The sequence below is a fragment of the Tetrao urogallus genome, assembly GCF_951394365.1.
Source record: "Tetrao urogallus genome assembly, chromosome: 8".
NCBI classification, from domain to species: domain Eukaryota; kingdom Metazoa; phylum Chordata; class Aves; order Galliformes; family Phasianidae; genus Tetrao; species Tetrao urogallus.
In genome coordinates, this window is record NC_136821.1 from 7,753,753 (window position 1) to 7,780,957 (window position 27,205).

A 27,205-nucleotide genomic window follows, 5' to 3' on the forward strand; every position below is an offset into this window, starting at 1 on the left:
GCCTGTTGCTATTTATAGAAAACATCTATGGGAGGTACACTCCAGCAGTGTATGCTGTTTGTTTGAAAAGAAATAATGTGTATTCCTTGCACAGACACTCTTTAACTTAGTTACACAGAGACTGCATACCTGAGGAATGAAGCAGAGTCGCGAGCATGGTGACAGGCTGCCTGGGCTCAGCCACCTGAGCTCAACGTGTTGGATGCCAAGGGTGTAGAGGGCTTTCCTGTGTTTACAGTTTTATTTCTGGTCCTTTCTGGCCCTGAATTTGTCTGTTCCTCTGCAGTAAAGCTGTGATTCCTAATGACCACAGGGGAGTTTGTCCTGATGTTAGAGTGCAGCTCTGTTGACTTCTGAATCTCATGGAGGGCTTCACAGTTATGTTTAATATCTCCAAGAATAAGCCTTCTTCCTGAATGCTTGCCCCTTGGGTAGACGTTTCTGTCCCAGATACAATGAACTGATATGAATTTTACCATCACATATGTATTTTCATAACTTTGGTAGAGCAGTAATACAACTTCTGCTGAGCTGTGTCACCTGGAGCAGACATCCTCTTAATGACAGTAGAGATCCCTGTTGCTGTGTGCAAGGTCAGCTTCACAAGCTTGAGCTGCTGAGTGTTGCTGAATTACTCTGTTCAGCTCAATTCTTAGATGATAGGATAGAGAGGCGTGAAACTACCTTTTTCTAGGCCCTGTTTGTTCAAATCTTAGGTTTTTCAGTGGTACTTGTGTGCATTTGTAGAGGTTCTCTTCCTTAAGTGGCTCTTGAACACCTTTTTATTTTCCTGTGGAGAAAGAGGATGCATGGATTATTTTATCTTTGCAATATTTGTTAGTGTGATCTTGGAGCATGATGGTATTTTAAGGGTGCTGAAGTCTAACAGACCGTGTGAATTGACACCAGCAGCATTACAGGGAGCTGCAAAAGCTTGAGCTTGTTCTTTTTTCTTAGGGTACAGAGGCACTAAGGTGTTAGCAGTGTAACACTTCTCTTTTCATGTATCCTAGTAAGTAGATAATCTGCCATACAGAGATGTGGTAGAACATGAAGCTGTTTCAGATAAAACCTCAGGAACAAAGGAAAGATCAGAAACCTTAAATAGGCCCTGGAAAAAATATGATAGGAAAAAGGAAAATCAGAGGAAATACCGTTATGAAATGTTTTTACCTATATACAATTTAAATAACCAAGAACAGTATTGAGACAGAGTCTAAATCTAGGGTCGCTCTTGTTATCAGTGCCTACTGAGTGAATAATGTAGCCAGTTCATAATATATTGATATATTTTGTAATTGATTTGTTTTTTATGGTGTGCACATGGGATAAAAAATACTTTAGTTGTGAATACAAGCTGTTGTATTTATATTGTAATGGAGAGATACAGCCTTTTAGTCAAATCCTTGTCTTTATAATACTGAATCCTCTAAGGGAGATGAGGAAAAGAGAAAGTGAGTTTTAACAAGAAATTCACCAAATACATATCTACAGTCCATATTAAATCCCTGTTTATGTTTATGGAGGTTTCTGGTGCTTTGTTTCCTAAACTGGAGGGCAAATATGGCACATAAGATGTAACAGAGTGCGATGATTGCTTCAGAGTCTCATACCTTCCCCGAACCACGTATTCTGCTAGGATCTGCTTTGCTTATGCGGTCCTGTGTAAAAACCAGTTTTGTCAGTTAGAACTGTTCTTCAGTCTGGTTTTGTGATGCATAGGCTGTAAAGTGATAGATTATAACGTTCTCCTTTCTTCCATTTGTTCTCCTAAACAACTAATGCATTTCACAATTTCCTTCTGATGTAATAGATACATTCTAGATAATTAGAGACATGTACACTAATTGCCTGAAAGCGTGATTATCATATCTTTTCTATATAATGAAGATCAAAGTTTAAATTCCATAATGATTTGCTCATTATCGTTCCTATTACTCATTTAAAAAGTTGGAAGATGCACTCCTTAGTAACACACAGGAAATGATTAAGTAAAGTCTTTGGCATTTAATCTGAGTAATAAGATGAGATGTGATAATCATCCTTTATATTTTCTTGAATATAATTAACCTCATTCCTTCAAAATCTTTAGGTAATGCATCTTAAATGTCAACATTTATTATTGAACATCATTTAAAATATTCCAATATTCAACTGGATATTGTAAAACTGAATGATGGAGAGATTGTTCTGCTTTTCAAGGAAAGAAACAAAGTTTTCCCCAAAGTAACAGTGAATTGTCTCTAAGATGCTTGTTTACTTGTTTTCATATATGTTGGTAATTATCAGGAATCACTTGACCTGTTGCCAAAACAATGAAAGCTTTAAGCTTTGCACAAGCAATCAAATCTGTTTATGCCTTTAGTCAGTACAGTCTTGGGACTGATCTCAGGACAGTAAAGTAGAAGTGAAGGCTTTTTTTTACAGCTTCAAGAATAACTCATCAAAAGGCTAGCAGAAGTGCAGAGGCATAATTCAAGTATTTGGAAATAGTCTAAGATCTGAGGTCTGATAACGCTCTGTATAATGATAATCATCCTGCATACCTCTCATTTGTTATAAAGAATATTACTCATTTCAACTGTCAGTTGTTTTAAATGAAGGGTAAATGCTTAGCTGCAAGGTAAAAAGGAAAAATACATGGTGGATTTCAATACTTGGACTGCAGTACATTTGCAAAGGATGTTTTTTTTATTTGGCCAGTCCCAGTTTCCCCTGTGAAACAAAAGCTTAATTTTGTTGGAGTCCCAAAGTCATGTGATTGACTCACCAATTGCTTTGCAATCCATCCATCCAGTGCCTGCGTTCATTCAGTCTTTGCCATGCTTGGCAGTATTTTACTTCTCGATTGTGCTTCTGTTACTACAAAATCTTTGATTTTCTTCTCTATTCTTTGAGCTTCATAGCCTGTTTTGTGGCCTAGAGAGAAAATTAATTTAGCTTTAGGCTAAAAGAAGGCCAGGCTTGAGCTTTATCCCAGCTGTTTCCCTTGCAGTGTGTCCTGGTTTTGTGGGACTTAGTGGATCTTCTCACTCCGCTTCTCTTCCGTCTAGTTTCTGGAAAGGGCTCGGGGAACAGTTCTGATAAGATCTCTCCTCATACAGCTACCCCTGTTTTTAGTCTCTTCCCTTTCCTCCCAGCAGTATACATTTTATGATGTGAATAAAATACATATTTAGTCTTTCTTAGAGAAAGACAAGAGGAGATTCAATACTTCACCTCCTTTTCCAATAGCACAAGACATGGTTTCACTATAAGAAGATTTTTGTCATTGATATTTATTTGTGGATAGATTTTATCTTCAGAGATGTAGTCTTTCTAGTTATTGTTTTCAGGGTAGCTTTTCCATGTGTAACATCGAATCCGTTGTTTGGAAGAAATTGGAGGAAAGAGATGTGCAGGAAATTAAGCAGTAATGATAACAGTGATTTTCCACTTTTGTTTGGAAATTGTTTTGCCTTCTGCTTGGTGAAATGTATAACTTCTGAAGTTGTTATTAAGATATTGCCACTTGGCTTTTAAGTGGTGCATATCCTGGAAGAAATTTTTCTGCAGTGACAATACTAGAGTGGAAGGAGTGGAACTCAGAGTACAGCAGCAACATCCTGATAGCACAGTACTGTTCCCTGTATGATGTAAATCCTGTCATGGACAGAGACTTCAATTAAAGCTTTTGGTTACAGAATCTGAAAGAGCAGATTCTTCTCCTCAGCAGTATGTTAACTTAGATGAGCTGCCCCTCTTTCCAGACAGGTATGTAACTGCCTTTCAAAAAGGAATTAAAATTAGCCCCTAAGGTCACTGACTTTGGTATGTTCTTGATGGTTTTTGTCTGTTTAAATGGTACCTCAATGATGAGCTTTAGCAATCTGCCCAAGTTGTCAGCAGTAGTGATGACACAGTGGACTCATAATCCAGAAGTGTAATGGAGTTGCTCTTGAAGACACAAACAAGGCAGCTCTGAACTTTGGAAATTAAGATTTAAAAAAAAAAAAAAAAAAAAAAAAGTAGGAAAAAGTAGGTGCATATGCTATCACATAACAGGAGAATAAACTGAATCAGGACCAATAAATAGGGTACCACTGAGTAGAAGTTAATTGTAATTAGTTTGTAAGTAGTGATGAATGTAAGACAAAAAACGACCTTAGAGAAAGCTGGAATGCTGGGACAAACTTTGCAAATCAGGGTGTGCATCTATTACTGCTCTGCAGTAACGAGACTGCTTTGTTACAGACCTTTCAGGGTGATGCTTAAATTTACATAAAGGATTAAATGCCTCGTAGAAGCCTCATTTAAGGAAAAAGTGGGGCCTAAATGATACATACAGAGATACAGCATAAGTGCTTTATCTCTGTGGAAAAGGGTCACACCTCAAGTAATCAGCATCATTTTACAGTAGCAGCTGAGGAGTAAAGAAACCTTCTGATGCTAATGGGAATTTTGACGTGTACCTCAGTGTAAATGGCTTTAAATGCCTGCTACAGACTACTAATGTGGTCAATCTTGAAATAAATTAGCCACTGGAAAACTGTTTCCAAAAGCAGTATGTCCAACAACCCAATCAAGAAGGAGTGCTAGAGATGTTTAAAGTCAGCTGATCTTAAGCTGTTGCTTTTGGAAACAGTGGTGGAAACTCTGTGAAACTGTTGTCAAATGTAGACAGCTTCTGACAACCTTACTCTGTACCACTACCATAAATTGAAAGACTTGTTCTGCTCTCGCCCTTATTGCAAGTGGTAATGATAATACACTTCTGAAGCTTGTGTTTTCTGCCAAGCTCATTTGACAGTCAGTGTTTCCTAGTTAATTGCTTTGTGTTGTTCACAGCTGTTGCAGTTGTGTGTAACAACAACTGAAGTGATTAAGAAAACAAAAAACACCCTGCCTTTACTTTTATAAACCCATGTGTAAAAGTGATGCACAAGATAATGATGAATCAAGTGTAAAATATTTTTATTAACTCTGCAGCTGAGTAATCCATATTCCAGTGCATGTTATGGAAGCTACATCTACATGGTAAATCCTACTGAATTTGTGAACATATGTATTCATCATACACTTGCTAATTAGTAAGACAATTACTGTGAAGGTGATCTATGCTATCCACAACAACAAAAGATAATGAATGGGCACCCTATTGTAAATACGATATTGTAAATACAGTAGTTATTATACAAGACTTTCTTTCCTCTCCTCAGGTTTGCATGACTCCCTTTAGCTGAGACTTCTTTGGCAAAATAATAATTTCTGTCTTCATATGTCTTTCACCTTAGGTGGGATATTCCCGCAGACACTGTCCAATCTTATTTCCATATGGCCAGCACAGAAGTTGTTATGTTTTAATTTGCATCCAAGTGGCGGATGCGGTCTGCATAGAAGCATTTTGCATTTTGTACAGCTTCATAGTAGCTTGCTCTCTTGTTCTGTGTTTTTCTTGGGGGAAAAATAATGACAAGCTTCCCTTTAAAAACTGTCATTTTATTTTATATGGGGGAAATAGTGTATTTGACTTCAATGTAAAATGCTTATTATTCCTGTAGAAAAAGCATTCTCCCATTCTTTCCACCATTCCTACTCTGAAATACTTTTTTTTCTGTCATAAAATAGACTTATCATTCCCGCTTGCATCCATTCTTTGCTGTGAATTTGAGTGGTGAAAATATAATTTTCTTCAATGTGTTCTTTAGTCTTCCTTCTATACAATTTCAAAACATTCATTTGAGGACACAATAATGCAATTATTGTTTTTAACATGGCAACCTTCTTAATAGTATTATATATCCTACAAAATCTTAACCAAGGTACTGAATGAATTTTCCTTTTTCTGTGTTTAATGCAACTTAATTGTATGTGAGCCTTCTCAGAACTAAACTAGCCATTAGAGATTATGGGGTTTTTTTTGTTCAATTTAACCTATAAGCAGCACTCATTGATTTAATTTTCTGGTTTTCTATAAAACATATTCATCTATTGGCATCACTACAGCTTAGTCGTTATAAAGTTCAAGAAGTCATTTTGCTTACTGCTACTGCAGGGACAGCAGCACTGTCTAATGGAATGGTATCAGTGGAAGGGACAGTAATTCAACAGGATTACATAATCAAATGAACTCTGCCAAGTAGGTTAAATAAAATATTGAAGAGCAGCAAAGCACATCACATTATCAATAGTCTTCGTTTGTGTCTGGTGTGTTGGTATTTGCAGTGATGAAGCTCCAGGCAGCCAGTTGGTTACAGATAAATTTCGCATTGACTGGGACTCAGTGCTTGTCAACTCTGATAATGTCATCATAGCTCGATTTGATGGCAGAGGGAGTGGATTTCAAGGCCTCAAGATCCTACAGGAGGTGCACCGATGCTTAGGATCAGTGGAAGTGAAGGACCAAATAGCAGCTGTAGAGTACGTATGTGCAAACTTCTCTTCTACCACGCTTCTACCTTGATAAACATTTTTAATTGAAACTGCCCAGAATGTTTTGTTTGTATAATAAATACCATTAGTGTTTGTTTTTAATGCAGTTGCAGATTTTGAAATAATAGCCTTTTAATTATGAAAACCAAGTTAAAGATCAGGGATTCTTGCTTTATGTGTTTGTGCTTCTCATTGGTAAACCTCTCCATCTGAGCGAAGATGGCCTCTGAGCTAATTTCTATTTGTCCTAATTTCAATTTTCGCAGTAAGAATGGTAATGTTTAACTACTTTTGTGTTGTAATATTTTATAACATTTTAGATCTATATGATAGGATGCTGCTCTCATTCTCACCACAACATTCTCAAGTTATTGTACAATATAACTGGAGTTAAGGTGTAAATGAGGTCAAAACTTGGGCAAGCGTCCACTTTTTTCTCATTTGAATTTTTCATTCTTTGGCTGATGTAAATTCATCCAGCTGCAGAAGAGAGTCATCTGTCTCTATAGATGAATCACACACAGCCTTGGCAACCATCTTTACTCAGGGTGCAGAAGTCCAATAGGTCTGGATGGACATTTTCTGGGGATTCTCAAGGGATGATAAGGGCAGGCCTTAAAACCAGCTATTTATTTTCTTTGAAAAGTATCGATCTTTCAAACAGTAAGTGAGCATAGCTATGGTATGACAGACCTGGGCAGTGGAGCTCTTCACATTTGTATCAGTCAAGAATGGGTTGTGCTGAGCAGAGCAATTCATCCTGCAAGTGTCCTAGTGACCTTTGCAAGAAGGGCCGCTGGGAGCAGGCCTCAGAAGATCTCATGTGCTGTGACATCTGAGCTCTGTTTAAATACTCTGTTTTAGACTAAATTACATCTGTCCTCTTTTTGGATGCATTACATGGGAAAAATGGAGGGTGCCCTTAACCAGTACTGCAGTTTGTTTTTGTCTCTTCAAAAGTAGGTGGATTTGGGCCTCAGGTTACACTCTCACCATTGCTGATTAATTGCTTTGATAATTAATTATTTGGTTCACTATCTAGACGTAGGAAGTTGCATTCATTTTACCTTTCTTTAGCTGTCTGCATGCAGATTTGGCAGCTGATCAAAGAAAGTCATTTAAACTCTAGTCAGTGGATGTTCCTGGCATTTCTAGAGGGTGATTCTCCTGGGCTGAGGGAAATGCCTGATGCAAATGGGAGGAAAGACTCACTGAGAGTGCTCTCTCCGTGCTTTTGACCAAGGAACAGATATAAATGGGCAATTTAGACAAGTGCTCAAATCCAGATATCTAAAGTTAGGTGAGGTGGGTCCAATACCATGTGTTTGCCATACAGAGAAGAAATTTGAAATAAAATCACATTTCTCAGTGTAATATCAATTTATTGCTGTAATTTGTTCTTCTGCCTTATCCACAAATATAACAATTCCTCATAGTACAAGTAATTTTCTTTATATAGTAGATTCATTAAAGTAAAAAGGACTGTATTTTTTTTTCTTGCAGATCATTATTGAAACAGCCCTTCATTGATCCTAAGAGACTGAGTATATTTGGAAAGGTAATGTGCAAAAGACAGTTGGATGTCTTGTCATGATACTTCAAGAGAATATTATCAGTTCATAATAAAATATGTTTAACACTTTTCCTAAGACAATTCTATTTGTTAAAAGAAGTCCGTGTGTGTAAGGGATGAACTGCCATAATTTACTTTATATTCTGTGTGGTTTTTTTTCTTCTCAGAATAGGTATTTGAGGTTAATCAGGTTGGCTTTATGTTACTGCTATATTTGCTTTCCAGAATCTGCAGGAGAGAGTGTTGCTTTCTGCTTTCATTAGAAATTTTTAATATGTGCTTAGTGTTTTAAAAGCTTGGGTCTTGCACATTTAGGCTGCAGTTAATTGACTGTTTCTTTCTAATACAACTTTTATATCCAGATATTCTTCTGGCTGCCTCTATTTTCAAAAGAAGACTCAACAGTTTCCTAACAGTGACATGACAAGCCACAGTTACCACAGAGCACACATGTAAACATAGTTCTGCTTATCTGCCAAAGGCTAAACTGAAATTCTTTTCCTCTTCAAAATATTACTGATGATTGCATACCTGCATTTGTTTTCAGAAAGAAGGAGAAATTAGAAATGTAAATGTGTGCAGGCGAAGAGCAAGAGCTGGGGATTTCACAAGCTTCAGCACTGCTTTGAATTCAGGGAAATTTGCCCTTTCTGAGCTAGTTAACCTCTCAGAGTTATATTGTACTGACAAAAATTCATAAAATCGATAAGTCAGTTTTGGAATTAGGATATGTATGGATAAATATATATACTTAGCAGCTTTATAGGGTTAATTTTATTTTTATCTTTACTCTGCTTATTTTAGAGTCAATTATACTTCTTTAAAATTCATTTCCTTTCAACCATATACCACAGTGTGATAGAAAAAGTATGGTTTTTTTTCTTTTGTTCTGTGCATTACATTGAGCTTACTGATGAAAAAAAATAGGCTTTGCATGAAAGTAAGATGACTTTGGAATCACTTAATGCTACTCTCATGATGCTGGGCTCATGCGCACAGTCATGGAGCTCTTTGAGAAGTTCTGGAACTACACAGAAGTAAAACTCCTGTCACAGTCAGCATGAATCCATGTTTGCTTCTTTTCCGTGTTGGAACTTCACAACCAACCAGCTTCTTGAAAATAAGGCATCTAGGTAACCGCAGAAATCCAGCCCATGAGTGAGGGATCATATATTCTTACGTCAGGACAGAGAATTATTTTCTTTACCATCATGCTGAAGCAATTCTGAAAATCTGCTTTCACAGTGTAAATCTTTTGTCCTGGAAAGTCTTGCTGGAAGTGAGTGCACAAGCACAAAGGAAAGAAATTCCTAGGAGAATTAAGCCAAGCTCTTGATAAATATATTTTATAAATAATAAATAATGTGCCAATAGCTGTCCGAGGATTAAAACTGTGTTGTGAAGCTACTGGAAAAGATACAAACAGAATATTAGACAACAGAGAAAGTAGAGAGCACTGAGGCAGAGGAAAGTTGTTGTTCTCTTAAACTCTTTGAATTATGAAAGGCATTGCTGCCCACTTAAAAAAATTTTTCTTGACTTAAATCTACTCCTGCATATGGACAGTGATGGGTTAGCCTTCTGGTCTGAAATTCCTGTGGGAGAGAGGATAGCCCAGATAGGCTCCCCAGCGCCTTACCTTCTTTGTTTGGTTTTGGTCACTTGTTTTTGTTGTTCCCCTCCCCCAATAATTCTCAGATCTCTTAGTAACTGTGCGTCCATTTTTAGGGATACGGTGGCTACATTGCATCAATGATTCTGAAATCTAGTGAGCGGCTTTTCAAATGTGGAGCTGTGGTGGCACCAATTACAGACATGAAGCTATACGGTGAGTATTCCCCACCCTTCAACTTTGGGATATCTTTTATTCATCATAACTGGGAGGTAATGCAGCAATATCAGCTGAGTCTTACCTCACTTTAAGTGAAAGGACAGCTCACGTGGGACGGGTTACCAAAACACACAACAGATGCACTATTGGCAACACTACAGATTTTTGTCGAAGGGGTTCTGTTTTCCATTTCCACTGAAATTCCATCACATTCCCCATTTCCTTAGAACTCGTATTCAATTCCTGAATCACAATTGTAAATGCAAAATGAAGCTTTTAAAGTTAGTGGTAGAATTCCTTAGAATATCATGTCGTTATGCAGTCACAGGGTACTGGGTGCTGTCTGTGAAGCATCTGGCACAGGTGATGGAATGTGGGCTATGGTGCGCAGGAAATCAGACCACATTGGTGTTTTAACAGATTCTGGATTTTAAGTAAGCACCTTGTGTTCTACGTAATGCCATAAATATCTTCTCCTCGCTGTAAGTCAGAATTGAGGAATTTTAAAATGGAACAAATTTTAATGAATTCATGAGAGTTTATTGTTGTTTCGTGGTGTTTTTTTTTTTTTAATTTTAATTTTTTTTTACTTACATAGCATCAGCTTTTTCAGAAAGATACCTTGGTATTCCATCAAAAGAGGAAAATGCCTATCAGGTAAGTTACCATAAACAAGTAACTTAAAACAGTAATTTTGCTTTCAGAATACGCTTACACTTCTGTATGTTTGTTTACTAGGCATCCAGTGTATTACACAATCTTCATGGTTTAAAAGAAGCAAATATGCTAATAGTTCATGGGACAGCAGACAGTAAGTATTCACAGATGCAACTGCATTTCGAGTCAGAGATTGTAACAGGCAGAGGAGGCAAACATTCAGTGAGACCATTTGGAGTTACGTTATTCCTCTATTCCTCATTATTCATCCTAAATATAGGATCTTTAATATTCTGTTTCAGTGGTCACTTGTAACTAGACTCATGACATTTTTCTTTGCTGAATGTTTGTACCTTTCAGGTGCTACATGTTGAAATCTGCTTAAATCTTGTGGAGTACCATCTTGCTAGTGAAAGTTATTCTGTGGATTATTAATGGAAAAACATACATTTTTAATGGATTGTTAAATTCATAGAGATTCTGCAGCTGAGGAAAGAGTTGTCAGTGTGTTTGGTGAAGAACGGTACCAAATGAGGAGTTAACTTCAGCTAATTAATTACAAAGTAGTGCCAAAGCATCTGAAGCCAAGTCTACAGGGTTTCTTTTAATAGCACCGATAGTTTCATCAGTAGCTTAAGACAGAGAGTAAGTAAATCAAAGTAACTCAAAGCACTTTAAATGGAATTATAGGATGCGTCAATCAAGAGAGATTTAAATGTATCTGCAGTGCATTTTTCTGAACTTTCCTAACTGATGTGGAGCTAAAGAATGCTCTTCGATGCAGCACAAATGATAGAATTGGGATTCTGATGGCTGGCTGAGCAGCATGGGATGTTCAGCACTGTGGTTGTGATTGCTGCTGCCCGTATTTAATACCACATCCAGTGACACTGCCCAGTCCACTCAGCACTCGGCAGGGGGAGGACACAGTAATAAAGTTGCCTGTTTTCACCACACAAAGATTAAGTTGCTGATATGTTGCAGAAAGTCCATTACCTGAAGAAGTATGGGCTGTAATAACCTTGTGCAAGCAGTAGAAAATCTCATGTGCTTTCCCTTGACGCAATTATAAACTGTCATGATGTTCAAACAGAATGGTTTCACACACTCTAATCTATCTCAGTGTGTGTAAATCAAGGGGAGGCCTTCCACAGTGCCAGTTCAGCACAGCTTTCCTGGGTCCCAGCTTCTTCTCCAGAATCCCGCTGTTAGGTGCTCTGTGGCTTTTGCTAGCTGGGCTCTGCATTTCTGGGCGGAGGGCCACTCAGTTCTGGCAATAATTGAGACTGGAAATGTTTTCAGTCAAAGCTATTTAACAGATCAACATTTTATATGACTTCATTTTTTCTAATAATATCCAAATGTCGTCTTGCAGCTAAAGTCCACTTCCAGCATTCAGCAGAACTAATTAAGCATCTAATAAAAGCTGGAGTTAATTACACTATGCAGGTATGTACAGCTGTGGCACCTCTTGTGAACACGAGTCAACATTTAACCTCCAATCGCTGTTTCTACAAAGGACACTTCCAACCACAGCACCGGTATCTCACACCAGTATTGTGACTGTTTGCAGCTAGAACATTGTTTCATCCCAGTTTCTCACTGCTGTTATGGACTTTCTCAGCTCTTTTTCCTCCACTAAGTGCTTTATTATTCAGACACACTTTTTGTAATATGCAAAATCTTGTTCAGCCTCACTTGGAAGAATCCCATTTGAGATAAAACTTCCCATAACCACCTGCTAGAGAAAAATGGTGGGCTTTAAATGAGATGGGAGGACAATTAATTATATAAATAAAAAGATTTTTCACTGAACACCTAGAATATCGGATATTAGGAAATATTTGTTCTCATAAAGTGTGGTGATGCGCTGGAGGAGGCTGACCAGGGAGGTGATAGAGTCACCATCCCTGAAGGTGTTCAAGAATAGTGGGGAATGTCTGATTGAGGGACATGGTTAGTGGGCATGGTGGGGGTGGGTTGGGATTGGACTCAATGATTTTAGTGGTCTTCTCCAGCCTTAATAATTGTATGAATCTAGGATAATAAGTATCTAAAAATACAAGGCAGTTGGTCCTTGTTGATGATGGTGAGATGTGAGTGCTTGGACACTGTTGAAAATGCCAGCAAAGTGAACTGGTATAAGCATAGGGACTGTAAATATAAATTTGTTCATTTCTGCGGAGCTCACTGCAGCTGTTTTCTCTTTAATTCCAAATTCCAAGATAATGAATTTTACTTTGAGTTTTATTACCTTTTCTCGATACTATAAAACTAATGTTATCATCCTATTGTCGTCTGAAACATTTTAAAGATCAGGGAAAGAAAATTAGAGCCCTAAGTATTTGAAAGACCTTTGAGAAACTATTTGCTGTTCTCCTTTTTCCTCTGCTAGATCTACCCAGATGAAGGTCATAACATTGCTTCTGAGAAAAGCAAATATCACCTTTACAGCACAATCCTTGGGTTTTTTAGTGCTTGTTTAAAGGAGGAGACACTGATTTTACCACAGGAACCTGAAGAGGATGAATAAGGAAGCCTATTTGTGTAGTACTGAAGGGGACTTACTTTGCGGCTCAATAAAACCTTAAAGTGACTGTGAGATTGCAGATTCTGCAGAAGCTCAAGGGCAGCTAAAGGATATCACAGTGGAACAGCACACTTACAGACAATGAGCTAATAAACTGGAATTCGACTACAAAGTCCAGACACATTGCCAAGGGACAAAACCTTTACCTTTGTGGAAGGTCAACAGTTGGTTACAGTTTCCTGGAAGAACATAGTTTTGCATAAGTGTAGGGTTAGTGCATGTTTGTTATGTTAAGCCTCACTGTTGGTTCTGTAAGTGGTTGCTTGTTTTTCATTTAAATGCACATCTTTATTCATCTTTGTATAATGCACAACTTATCGTAAGTATTATGGCCACTAATATTTTAAAAGGTAAGCTGCAATCTAACACTTCACTGTAATGTTACAATAAGTGCAATTCTTCTGCTGTCTATTACCCATAAGAAACCACAAAGATAATAAAGGGCACGATATTTTCTCTAGTTTCTGCTCCAAGGGGATATACTGTCTATTGCATCATGTACACTTATATTGAAAATGATTTTTTTTTTCGATTTCAACATTTACTATTATTACTATACCCAATAGTAACCACTGAGGAATTATTTGGTAGTGTATCCTTGGTCTTTATGTATATACTCAAGACTCCCTAAGCAGAAAATGTTTCCGAGCTTGAAGAAGTTTTTTGAGACACAGTTAACAGCTGTATTTAGAACAACATCTGCAATTGAAATCCTTCCCCAGTCCAAAATGTATCCATTGTTTCGTCGAAGTATACTTGAGTTGTGTTTCGGTATTGTTTATAGTAGTTACTAGTTTTGCTGGTTACATTCTAATTTTAGAATATGCTACTCTGTCACCTGTAAATTAGATACATAAATATTATAGTTTCAGATAAAGAAAATTTATTTACAATGTATAATGCCATTGAGTAATAATTTACTCTTCAAATGAAAAATTATTTTGTATAGTGCATGTTCCTTTCTTCCATCTGGTCTCAGATTTAGATCTGAAGTTCCTCGAGGTGGCCACGTAGCTAGAATACTCCATACATTCTTATTGCAGGGCTACGTCTCTTGCATCCGGATTTAGATTCTGCAGCATCTCAAAGAAATGAAATGTTTTTCATTCAAGGCAAAGGAAGATCTGACAAGTGAAGTTGTATTTGTTCAGAGGGTGAGCCCCCCCATACATCCATTTATTTGCCAAGGTGAGTTCCAGCAGTAGAAAATGGATCTATGAAATAGAAAAGACAGCCAGTTTGGATTTGCAAAACATTACTTCCAATCACTGAAATCAAGTGCAGTGTTATCTTAATTTGAGGTATCTTTGGGAAAGTGTGTGAAAACTCCTGACGGATGCTGTGCAGCGTAACTGAGAATAGCTAAAATTTCTTTCTGGATATGCTCCAGGTGCTTTTCTACCAAATTAAGGTTTAATTTTTTATGAAATTAGAAAGCAAATAATTTCTGGAATGTAATTTATAGAATTTAAGTTGCAAAGTTCTGCATATTTTATGAAAAAATAGGGATTATTTTTAACATAATCAAAAATCACCTGAAGCTTTCTACTTGTTATTTTTTTTTCTTTTTTTTCTTTTTTTTTTCTTTTTTTTTTTTCTTTTTTTTCCTTCTGGAGTATTTTCTTCAACTTAGCATTTTTTATGATGTAAATAATTAATTTGACTGAAAGGTATGGTTTTATGGTGCCCTGAAAAGTCTCTGTCTTTTAATGTTTAGTATTTATCTTGCTTTATTAGTTACGTTTATCTGTTTTTAATATGCAAGGACAACTTGTCTGGAGCCTGGTGTCACTGCATAGAGTGGCTTTGCTTTGTACACAGTACATGTGTCAAGTATTATGATAAGGCCATAAAAAAAAAGAAGAAGAGTTTTTTAAGATGAAGTTTTGCAAGTCTTGTTTTTTACTAGGTGAGCAACTTTTTAACATCTTGTATTGACTGAGACTTCTAGATTGTGATTTTCTGAATTACACACTGTACTTTATAAATCCACTTGACAATACCGATGATTTTCGTAACCAAGCACTGTAGAGGAGGTCTTAATCCAGTGGAACACCATGGGATGTTTTTCCCAATTGCAGCTAAATGTACACAAAGGAGCACAGCCGATGTGCACGTCTTGAGCATGCCACATGCCCAGTCAAACTAACGCACATTGGCTGCTGCCCTGAGACACCCAGCGTGTGTTCAGATTTACTGCATTTCATGCCTATCACCTTTAGTTGTCTTGCAAAAGCAAACAAACAAGGTTTGTATCTCAGCAGTAAGGTTATGTATGTGCTCAGGAAGCATTTTATCTTGGACCTGTGCCTTTGGCAGTATGTTCCTTACCTCTGAGCACACATTCTATCTTCATTTTCCCCCCACACACCTTTCTGTTTCAGGCCACCATTCCCTGTTCTTTCTGTACCATCATCTCATCTCCCATTTTAATCAATTGAGTTTAATATGAAGATGGCATGAAGACTTGACTTCTGTAGGAATGCTTTTGCCGGGATTACTAGTGTGCTTAAACTGTGTGTGTTATCTGAAATGTGGGTTATTTGTATGGAAGTGTAATCTGCTTTTTAATTTGTTGTCCTGCAAATACTGATATTTTTATATAAAGATATGTATACAAAGGCAAGCATCAGAACTATATTGTTTTTTGTGAGACTTTTTAGTGTGAGTTAAATGCAGATACTGCAAAAAGATTTGCAGATGCAGCCTCTGATTCGAGCTAAAGTATTTGATGCAAGAGGAGGTGCAGAGCTATTATTACTCTTGCTAACTAGTTCAGGTATTTCATTCAGTTCCAGCACAATTATGGTTATCTGGCAGATTCTCCATACGTAGCAAGTGGCAGTCACGCGTTAATTAGTCTGTTATCAATAGTATTGATTGGGACATACAGCACAGAAATACCATGTAAAGCGTAGATTTTTCTGTACCTTCACCCATTGTTAAGCACTGTAATACTGTTTTAGGACTGAAAAGGTACTCTTTGATTCAGCTGTCCTTACTCTGTGACATTTACTAGACTAGACCTAGTAATTTATGGAAACCTAGAGAATCAGCACATCTCTTTATTGCTTGCTAGAGCTTATCTGACATCCTTGACTTTTGTGTTCTTTTTCTACTGTTAGGACTTGCAAAATCTATTAAAAGTGTAGTCATATTGAAGCTTTGGTTATATTACAAAATCGGTTGTACTGTACATTAGTTGGAATATATTTCCCAGGTTGTTGAGTACAAAAAAAAAAAAAAAAAAAAAAAAAAAAAGGCTGGTTACTTTTACTTCTAAATTCAGTGTTTTAATCTTTTAGCAGAGGTATTTATGAGTTAGTTTGATGAATATTTACTGTGGTTTCCTGTAACCAACTGCTTGTTATTCCTGTGCTTCTGACATATGTAGATCCACCCATGTCTGAAAATGAAGGTGATAACCTCTGTTCTCTCAGTTCTGGCACTTATTTCAAGTGTGGAGTCAGATTTATTTAGTTGAGAAATTGTGCTTTTCAAGACAGAAGAGCTTGTATTTGATCTGAAGCCAAAGATTCTCCATGGAAATTCTGGAATTTTGAGTGTTGGCTCCTGTAATAAAATGCAAGGGATGCAAGGTGTGACCTAGTATTCCTCCTTACAGTTCTATTAGATGTCACTGAAGAAACTGGAGCAAAGAGAAGGCTGGCCCAGAGAGACTGAACACAAGTTCCTTTTGAACAGCCTTAAAACACATAGGTAAGATTCAGGGCTCTGAGCATTTTTTTGTTTACCTCGGGTAAGTTCTGTTGCCTCTGGGGAAGGAAGAACCTCACTGCTAGTGATTACTGGTGCATCTGTTGCAAAGCATCCTTCAGCACTATTAAGATCACTCTTCTTTTCCCTTTGAATGATTTCAAGAGTGCTTCTGACAATTGGGAGCTCATGGGATGTGGCAGCTTCCAAGGTATCTGGATCTTTGAAAAGAAAAGAAAAGAAAAGGAAGAGGTAAAAAGGAGGTAGGTGGATTGCAGATGGTGGTGATTCACTCACCAGGGTGTAACACAGGTGCTTCCTACACTGCTCGCAAAATTCTGTGATGGTAAGTAAAATAAATATCTGTTTTCTAAAAGGAAATTGACACCAGAAAATTATGGTGCTGTTAGATCTATTTGGCTCTTTGGATAGAATTAAGGAAATTTAAACCACATGAGTATAAGAGATCCAGAGTTTCCATTTAAGTTGTAATTAGACTTCCTGCCTGTGTAATTAGTTTAGAAATCCAATATCCTACCTTTTCATAAATCTAACTCAACTACAACAAAATTGATTTTGTAATGACTATACCCCATGAGGACATGAATGATACATTCATACAATCCTTCTTAATTACAATATCCCATGAAGTGCTAACAGCCCTGCTTTAGATTTCGTGACCGCAGAAAACCAAAAAATGGAATGAAAAAGAAAAGTTTCTTATCAATAAAAACCGCAAAGGGATTGTGACTGAGGAAAATGCTCAGGAAGTATTTCCCCAAGGAAAGCGATTAGAAGAATGTGTTTTGATAAAATGTATTTTGTGTGTTAAGTTCCAAGTACAGCCGTCTGGTTAGATGCTGACCTCTGTCTGTTGTCCAGAGGACTTAGAGAGATGGAAGGTACAGCTAGTCCTGTCCTATACCCAGCGCTGAGCCTTTCTCTAAAGGACCTATTTCTTTTCCTGGCACATACAAAGAAAGAAGTAGTACACGATTTCTTATGGACTTCTAGTCCTGCATTTAACTTTTATTTCTATCCTACATTTCTGATATATTTAACAATTCCTATTTTATGACTAATTCCATGCTTCAAATAGGCAGTTGCTGTGAAATATTTTCTTCTGAAACATATTGCAAATTGTTACATTTAAAACTATTTACACTGTCAAGCTAACTGTTCTTCCTTTTTAGCTATACTATGCACTACATTTTGTAGGCTAATGGATTGATTTTTTTTTTTTATATTGGAATAGAAATTGTACAGAAGAGCTTATCTGCTTCTGTAAGAGTTGCTTGTAAAAGCGCAATGACAATGAATGCTAGCAGTATATTTGAAGGGGTTTTGCAGCTCATTGTATGAGAAATCTACGTTACCCCAGGGAAACTGAGGACCACGACTGAAACAACAAGATCATTTGGCGGTGTAATCAAAATTAAGCAAGACAAAAAAAAAAAGCAGTGTGGAAAATTGATTTAAGCAGAACTTTCAGGCTTAAAAGGAGCATGTGGCAGAGTGTATCAAATGTTATCACTTCATTTTATACTTCAGTTTTGGGTTCAGTAACTTGTTTCTGAGCTGGAGGCAAGGCAGGGTTTTTTGGTTTTTTTTGCAGCAAGGATCACTGTTCAGAAAGCCTCTCTGACAATCACTGTGTTTTCTTGACCGAAAAAAAGCGTTGAAGCCCAGAACATAAAGTAAGAGCTCAACAGTGACAAAGTGGGAGAGCATGAGATTCAGCTAATTAGAATAAGCGGCACGTTACTTCACAGAGACCTCGTCACAGTAGGGAAACAGAGCAGGATGCTATTTACCTTGAGTGGAAAAAGTAAACTGTGGCTCACAAGCAGCATTAGGAGGAGACTCTTCCCTGTCTTAATAATGTGTAATGAGAATAGCATGAGAATGTTTAATTCCTTTGGTATGTCAGTGATTATTTGCTAATTATAGCACAAACTAAAATTGTGGGGCTGTGCAACTGCACAACAGAGCATCTGACAAGAAGACAGCATCAGTCTTCTGCGAATGGTCAGTTTCCTTTTGCATGGCATAGATAAGGAAAAGACAAAAAGCACCCAGCCTGGGGAGCAGCACCACAAAAGCCTCTTTGGGAAAGTGAGGAGAGGAAAGGAGCTGCGTGTTTGAAAGAGAGCCTGTCTCTGCTTCCCCTCTGTTTGGAACAGGAAGCTCTAAAGGGAAGGGTTTGGGATGGTACCTGTGGCTGAAGCTGGCTCCCAGGTGTTCTCTCACACCTCCTTGGGGCTGTTGATAGTGTGGGTGATGGAAAAGGCTGAAGTGGGTCCAAGGATGTGTTTGGTTGGCTTTCTGGTGTCTTGTACGAGTCTTCCATTCACCGTGCTGGGAAGGAAACTACATGTGGTTGGCCTGGGTTAGTGCTAAGGTGGTAATGGGTTCATGAGTTGACTGGGTGATCTTAGCGGTCTTTCCAACTGCAACGATTCTATGATTCTTTGCCTTGCATTGGGAACCAGCCAGAAGCTGAGCACTCCGAGAGGGTGTATCTAAGCATTAATCAGGTATGTTGTTTTTTTTCTTCATTCTTAGTGGAATCTGATGTTTTCAAAACTTTTGTGTTTTATCCGAGCCTCTAAGATACGTCACAACTTTATGTACATCTTAATAGTTTTGCATTTTAACTGGATTGGTGTGTGTGTGAAAGCAAGCAGTAGCAATTTAAAATGCAACAGGCAGGGTTGTGTGACTGCAACTGCACCCCAAAGTGCACTAAGAAATCTCTGTAAAGTAGAAGAATAAGGTTTCTGTTAAGGGTTGTTTTCCTATCACATTCAGCTTCCTTCTGTAGGCACGGACAATTGAGTGATGCCAGCAGATTTGTCTCTATAAGTAACGCCTTCCTGCCTATATAGCACTTTTCTTCCCTGCCACAGCTTATTGCTTTTTTTCTTAATTGAATTTGTAAACCTTCTGGGATGGTTTCACACAAACACCCGGTGTTACCGTGCCTCACTTTGAATGGGGCTGTGCGTGTTACGGAGGTGCATACTAATAGCAAACGTATATGTGAGGTAGCCCTGAAGGGTAATGATGTCCTGTGTGTTTATGCAAAGGGTGGCAAATACTCTACGTATATTCCAGTATTCGATGACACTCATTGATTTTTAGTGTCTTCAGGGAGTGCAAATTGTGAATTTATTTTGGGAGTTTTGTGGAATTGCAAATCTCGGCAGTTATCCTGCAGTTTGGTTGTATATGTCCCGCGTGAGGTTCTCGCTGCAGTGATACAAAGAGTCCTTGGATCCTACTGGCAGGGACTCATCTTTGTCAACGGCTTGATACTGGAAAGGCTGAGCCTTCCTTGGGTCTTGCAGCAACAGATTTGGAGCATGTGCCATATCTAGCCTCACAGCCCTTGAAGGATGGAAAGTAAAAACAATCTCAACCTCTTCTGGCAATTCAATTTATTACAATTTTGATGAATAAGTAATAGAGTCAGCTTGAGAACATAAAAATAATTGAGTGATAAGCATCCACTTTTTTGGCCAAGAAGTTTTTAAATCCATCTGCAGAGCTAACTTTGTCAATTGATGTGTTTCAGCATATACCAGTCTTTGTTCTTCTGTGACTGCCATAGTGTGAGTATGGCACCTGGGAAGGTAAAAGAGCACACCTCAGAAATGCTGTGACAGAAAAAGCTTCTCTATAGTAGTGGTGCAGCTGCTGATTATGGATGCTGCACTGCATTTGCGTTTTGTCCCAATTAACCTGCCACCTTTTCTAAATGAAGCTTGTACAAATGTTTCCGTGCATGACTACCAAATGTCGCTGCAGCTCTGTGCACTCAACAGAGAGTTGTCTGTTTTATGTCTTCTTTGTTAAGGCATTAAATTGATTATTTATACATTATTAGAGCAAGTGCATCAATTTAATGCTATAATAAAATTGCGGTTTAATGTATTTTAAGATGTGCTAAGTGAAAAAATGTATATAGTTGGATGTTGTTGAATTGTAGGAATGTGAACCAGGCAGAGAGCAAAAACTAGAAGCTGCTCGAGACATGTAATGACTGTGTTAACATTCCTGACAGTAAATTACAAGGTAATTTAGGGGAAAAAAAATACAGCAACAAAAGTGGTTTAAGCAGTTCTAATAATGTCATGAAAGTGAAAAAAACACATCCAAATGGAGGATGGGTACATCTCAGACTATCTAAGTAAATTGGTTACTCAGACTATCAATGTCTCTTTATGCATCTCTAACTATATAGTATAATAGGGGAATTGGCACATGTAACTGTTCAAAGTGATGCAGAGAATTCTAAACTCCACTGGGCAACAAAGGAATGTATCTACACAATTGCAGGCACCACGGATACAAAATCTATTAACAGGGCTGAGGAAAACAAACAAACAAACAAAAAAACAAGGAATTAGTTGTTGTTTTTCCACAGTTGCTGCTCTGTAAGAAATTCGTGCTGTAGCTAAATTACTGGAAAGGAAATTATGAAGTGGAAGGTTGTACTTCGTAGTGCATTAATAAGAACTAACAGTAGAATTTGTTGGATGATCACTTAGTGAGGCTTATCAGTGAGGAGCCAGAGAGCTGGTGATCTAGTTCTGCTATGGTGTTGCTATGCCTCTGGATGAAAAGATGACCGTGCTTCCATGTGATATTGTCTGCTGTATTTGAATGTGCCTGCTCTGTGTCTTGGTTCTCCAGAGAACTCTGGGAATTGAGTGTAGAAGACACGACTTGTTCAGAGGCAGTGAAATTGGAAAGGTATCTTTTATTTTGAAGTACTACACCTCTCTTCGGGTAAAGGGCAAAAACCTGGGAAGTGAGACTTCTGAAGAAGGAGTGTATCAATATCTGTGCTGTATTTCTTTCCAAGGGAACAAGACTGTGAACGCAAAGTTTTAGAAAGTTTTAGAAAAGGTTTTATTTATTAGCCATGCTATTTATGTCCAACTGTTGCACTGAGGAAATACCTGTACTAAACACGAGCTTGTAGACAGAAGGTAAGTCATGCTGGATTTGAGAGACGGATTCCAAATCCTGTCTTTATACATGAATGAAAAGGTCAAGTGGCCTGACGCCTGGTACACAAGTAAGTCATCCATGCCTGTTAGTCACTGGGCTTTCAAATGGTAATCTGTTGAAAGGCTGCAAGAAGAGTAGCAAATTAACGTGCGTCAATGGCACCATTCAGTGCTGTCAGAACTTGAGACTACAGTGTAGGTACCCAAAGATCTTGATCTCTGGATTAAAGCTGAAGCCTGGGATAAGGGGGCTCCAATGCATTAAGTACGCTAGGAGAAGATCTGCAAGCCAAGGAGTCTTCTTTGAAATGTAGTGTTGTTTGTCTGCCAAAACAAAACAAAAAAAACCCCTTATTTCTCCATGGATGACAGTAGTGATAGTCCTCCTGGGGGAAATAACCCTGTGCAGGGTTCAAGATGCCATAGTTTTACACACTGTTCATAAACTTCCCTTTTACCCAAAGCACTCTTATTTTAATCCTCGTTTCTTTCTTGTACGTAAAATGTGCATAACACTCCCATATTGTTTGCTCCTTTTTTTTTTGCTACGAGTATTTTCATTTTGCAGCTTTGCAGCACTCTCACCTCTTGCTAAATAGCTGAGAAAATGCTTAGGAGTTGTTAATTCCACCCACCTCCCTACCACTGCCCCTTCCCAGTTTACTCCCTCTATTTTAATTGATTTGATATTTGCATTTTTGTTTACTGTGCATCCTCCTTCTTTTCAGGCAGATGAAGCTGTTACGTTTATGGGGGAAAGCATTTTCACAAAGTTTTTCAAAAGAACGTGATTAAATGGAACTTCTCATTCCCTCCACGTGAATGAAATCATGCTTTATTATACATCTCAGAATGCCTATAACATCAGACCAAAATTCTGCTGGAGGTGATAAATAGTAAAAACTATTTTTTATGGCAAAGTGTAGTACCCAAAGAAAAATATCCAGAGAATTGGCCTGTTCTACTCCTCCTCTTCCCTCCTGCACATACTCTCACCCTTTGTCCTTTATAAACAGAACTCCTCAACCTGTTACAATGCAAAGAGTATGTAACAGAAAGGTGCGTGGTGAGTAATTTGGAAAAGAGAGAATCTGATAATTTTGTGGGTTTTTTTCTTCAGCAATTAGCTTAGAAAAAAAAGCCAATAGAACTCAGAAAGCATTAATGTTAACGCTTCTCAATATGATTGCACTCAAAGCACATTCAAGCAGAAATTATCTCTTCCTCACTGATTGCCTTGACATCTTGGCAATTGCATTTCTGCATGTTAATAACAGCTAGGTCTCCTTTTTGAGTCTCTTTTTCAGCAAGACAGCAAAATTTATAGAAGTAATAGGAGATACATGCAAATCCTTGTCCTCCCACTCCTCTGTTAACCTCACTGAGCATTGTGCCCACGTGTTCCGCTGGGATGGTCAGCAGCAGCCCAGGTCCGTGCTGGTGGTTCAAGCATGAGTCCTGCTACACGGTGCTATAGGAAGTCTTGTAGCAACTCTAGGGATAAATGAGCCCTGTGCAGTCAGTGAGTTTCTTTTGCCTTCAGTGGATTTAGGTCAGGCTTGTCCTGCTCTAAAAAAAAAAAACATCTGCCTGCTATATGTTTTTTCCCAGAGTCTGAATGTGCTAGAGGTGGCAGAGGTTTGGGATTTTAGTGTGCTGCACTTGAGTGGAGCCTGGACAAACTCAGATGGGGATTTTGGATGTTGATGGGTACTATATTCTCTCTCACTGCAAATACTTGATGTGGGATCATAGTTTCTTATGTGGCTCATTCTCACTTTGGAATGGGGGAGATCTCTTCTGCTGTATGCTAGGCATGCTCTTTCTGCCGGAGTGGGAATACAAGTCTCATTTACCTAATTGCAAATAACCTCTCTGTAGTTGAATGGTGAGGGTTCAAGCCTACATTTGAAACAGACTGTCCAAGGAGGTGGTGGAGTCGCGATCCGTGGAGGTGTTCAACAACCGTGGAGATGTGTCACTGAGAGACATGGCTATTGGACTTGGTGGGGATGAGTTGGGGTTGCAGTTGGACTTGGGGATCTTTAATGGTCTTTTCCAACCTTAATGATTCTGTGATTCTATGACAAAGGTACTGTATCCTGTGAATTGGAAAACAGAGCTCAGCTTGGAAGAGCGGAGAGCTTCCAATATGTACTTGTGAGTATGCCACATTTATTTTTGACATTTTACATCATAAAGCTCTGAGAACCTTACCACTAGGACTTCTGTTTGCCGACCTACAAAACAAAGCATGGACATTCAGTGCTGTTAAAAAGCTCACCCATAAATAAATAAATAAATAAATAAATAAGAGTAATTTATTTACCTTAAGTACTTAGGGGTATGTAAGTTCACCAGAGCTACTTAAGCTGTACTGACAGTGTTTTTGTTGGGACAAGGGCAAAGGGATCAAGCAAAATAAGCCGTTGGTACCTATGCATGGTTAAATAATTATTTGTATTGATTCTAGAACATTTCTTTTCAGCAGAAGTGTGGTGCGTTACCGCTGCTGATTGCACTCTGTTTTATCAAGGTGTGGGAATAAGAAGCCAGCAAAGTATACTGCTGTCTTGCTGTTCACACTGTTCTTGCTGTCTTGGATGGCTGGTGAAACTGGGGTGTGGGGTAGACGTGAAACACACTGGGGTTTTCTCCTGATTGATGGCCTTTCTCACTAGCGCTGTGTGGAGCAGCAAATGTCTGGCAGGAGATGAGAAGGAACAATAAACAGATATCACGGAAAGTAAGTAACCCAGAAAATAAGGTTTCTGGGCAAAATATTCTTTGCCTTCAGTGTCTGCAGCATTTCATCCAGTGTCTTTCATGGCTACTCTTTTTTTTAATGTCTTGTTTTGAAAATATACCGTAGGGTCGCTGGGATGGAAAAGTAACTGCCTAATTTCTTCTCTTCTTCCTACTGTTGTCTCCCTCCCTACTCCTGTTTACTAGTGAGAAGCACGTTCCTTTTTGTTTCACATTACTATCCTGATGGGGCAGGTAGGTTGTGGTTAACTCTATCAAAAAGCTTTGATTTTCCATTTCTACCCCCCTCTAAATGTAGCTCTTGCAGGTGGGACGTGACCAGGAGGAATAATCAGGACTGTGAATGCCTAAATGCTGCCAAAAAAGGGCCTGCTCTCTTCTCATTACCCATGGTAGATGGGACTTTTAATTGGTATCTCCAATGCTGCACACTTCCAAAAGTCTCACAGGCTGTTTAAATGAATTCATTTCAATTACACTGCAGTGTAAAAAGAGATTTTTGGCTCTAATCAGCTACTGTTTTTAAGCAGATTTGCTGGAAACAAAATATCTCCCTTTTTTGCACATATAGGGTTGCTGGCACCTACCTGGTGTGAAAAGACATGGGACATCAGGAGATGAGACTTCACCGAAGGGGATATCTGCTGTCTGTGATACACTGGGCATGTGGCTGCTGTTGTGCTTCAAATCTCTAATTTTAAAAGTAAGCATTGAAAAATTTTTATTTTATTTTATTTTATTTTATTTTATTTTTTGAGGAAAGGCATAGCTCTAGAAAGAAGGCGATTGTTCCTGATCTGGCAGAGAAATTCTCAGAAAATTGATCTGCAAGGTCTCAGTATGTGTAATAACATGAAGTTCCTGTCCTATTCTGGGCAGGCGGGGGATTTAGTTGTTATCTGTGAGGACGCTTTACAATGAGAAGGTAAGAATTCTCTGGATTTATAGTGATAAACAGATATTTTGTCTTCAGAGCTTGAGAAACCCCCTTTCTTTGGTATTTATATGTAAAACTGCAGTTTTACATAGAGTAAGAGATGTTGCCTCTTCAACAGATTGAAGACCTCTGTTGTTGCTATGAAAAATTAAGTAAGATTTTTTTGATCTGTTCATCCTTATGCTTTCCTCAGTGACATCCCTGCTGCCTCTTTAGAAAGCGTCTCTTGATGAACACATTTGTTGTTTTTTTTTTTCTCCTGCTGTCGATAGCTCTGTTTTCTGCCAAAAGAATATTTTCAGGAAATACTCTTGTATAATATTTTATGATCTTTATCCTGATGAAAACTAATGAGATACACGAACGCTCTCTCATTTGCATTCGATGGGCATTTGAAACTTGTAGCCTCCCGCTGGATTCATTTACAGTTCCCCCCAGCAATCAAAACCATAAGCCAAATTCCCTGGGAATTACGACCACTCTGTACTATGCGGTTGCCATAATCTTGTCCTAAACAAGATTAGCTTTCATGGGCCATCTGCATGGATTTGCCAGAGCCACAGGGGCTCAAGATAAGCTACTACTCTTCTTATGACAGTGATCATTCAAGGAAAGCAAAGCAGCTGGAATACTGGTGAGGCTGTGTTGGTTTCCAGCACATTGGCAGCATTGGCAGCCCCTACAGGGCTCTGTGTCCCACAGTGCTGGAGTGATACTCACACAGAGGCAGAGGGAGAGCAGAAAGAGGATTTCTTCTGTCTGTAATGACTTCTGTCATCCTCATGCCCAATGGCTTGGAGTTGTTTGCAATTTTAAAAGATTTGGGGGTAAAAAGAAGCCAGGGATGCCTAGTTTAGCATTAAAAACAATTCTAAGAAAGATATCTGAAAAAATAGGAAAGACAGAAAGAGGTTTAATATCACATTTTCTTAAAATCAGCCAGCTACTAAAAGTTTTTGCTCTTAAAATTGGATTTCAAACTTTATACATATACACACATTTTGTACCCTGTACTTCATAAAGAATAAAGAGCAAAAGCATTATTTTTGCTCAGATCATTTATCAGATATCAGGAATAAGTTATTTAAAAGCCCTTTTAAAAGCATTCAACTTTGGCGCTGATGAAAGGCAATTCTGCCAAAGAAATGTTCCTCTATATTGCTCTAACTGAAATAATGACAAAAGAAGGTGCTCAGGAATATGAAGCGTTATTTATAGATGCTTTAAACACAAGCGGAACTGTGGGTGCTGTGCAGCAGAAATGGTTTGTGGCAGCAAAGGTGTTGGAGCTGCTTCTGATCCTGGCAAAATTAATGCTTAAGTATACTTGGTCTTCTCCGGGAGCACTTCGGCCAGTAGTCTTAAAGCTCGCATGGTGAGACAAATGGTCTGTACGATGGTCTGTGAAGCAGCAGCAGCCCTAAACTAGCATGCCTCGGCTGTCAAATTGGTTCGTCAGGGCAGTTTGTAATTAAAGGCACAGAAAATGGGCTCACGGTTACATTTTGCATGGCCTGTTGTCCTTTCCAGAGCTTCACAAGAACAAGCCAACCACCTTTCTACTGAAAAATATATATATATATATAATGTCCCCAGCAATAAACCATGCAGTTGCCAAATTGAAGAAGATAACAAGCTAAAACTTCACAGAAAGCACATCTGTGTGAGCTCTGAATTTGTGCTCACAGACGAAGTGGGACTGAAG

General features: G+C 38.3%; 1 protein-coding gene across 1 annotated transcript in view; it reads left to right on the forward strand.

Moving 5' to 3' along the window:
• DPP10 (dipeptidyl peptidase like 10) overlaps positions 1 to 13,005 on the forward strand; it is a gene marked incomplete at both ends in the record, with an annotated part of 196,804 nt that extends 183,799 nt beyond the window's left edge. Inside the window, 7 exons of the mRNA XM_079538808.1 lie at positions 6,205 to 6,399; positions 7,915 to 7,969; positions 9,713 to 9,812; positions 10,414 to 10,472; positions 10,554 to 10,626; positions 11,848 to 11,921; positions 12,868 to 13,005. Coding sequence (XP_079394934.1) covers positions 6,205 to 6,399; positions 7,915 to 7,969; positions 9,713 to 9,812; positions 10,414 to 10,472; positions 10,554 to 10,626; positions 11,848 to 11,921; positions 12,868 to 13,005 — 694 coding nt within the window. The remainder of the gene's footprint in view (positions 1 to 6,204; positions 6,400 to 7,914; positions 7,970 to 9,712; positions 9,813 to 10,413; positions 10,473 to 10,553; positions 10,627 to 11,847; positions 11,922 to 12,867) is intronic.
• Positions 13,006 to 27,205: the final 14,200 nt, after the last annotated feature.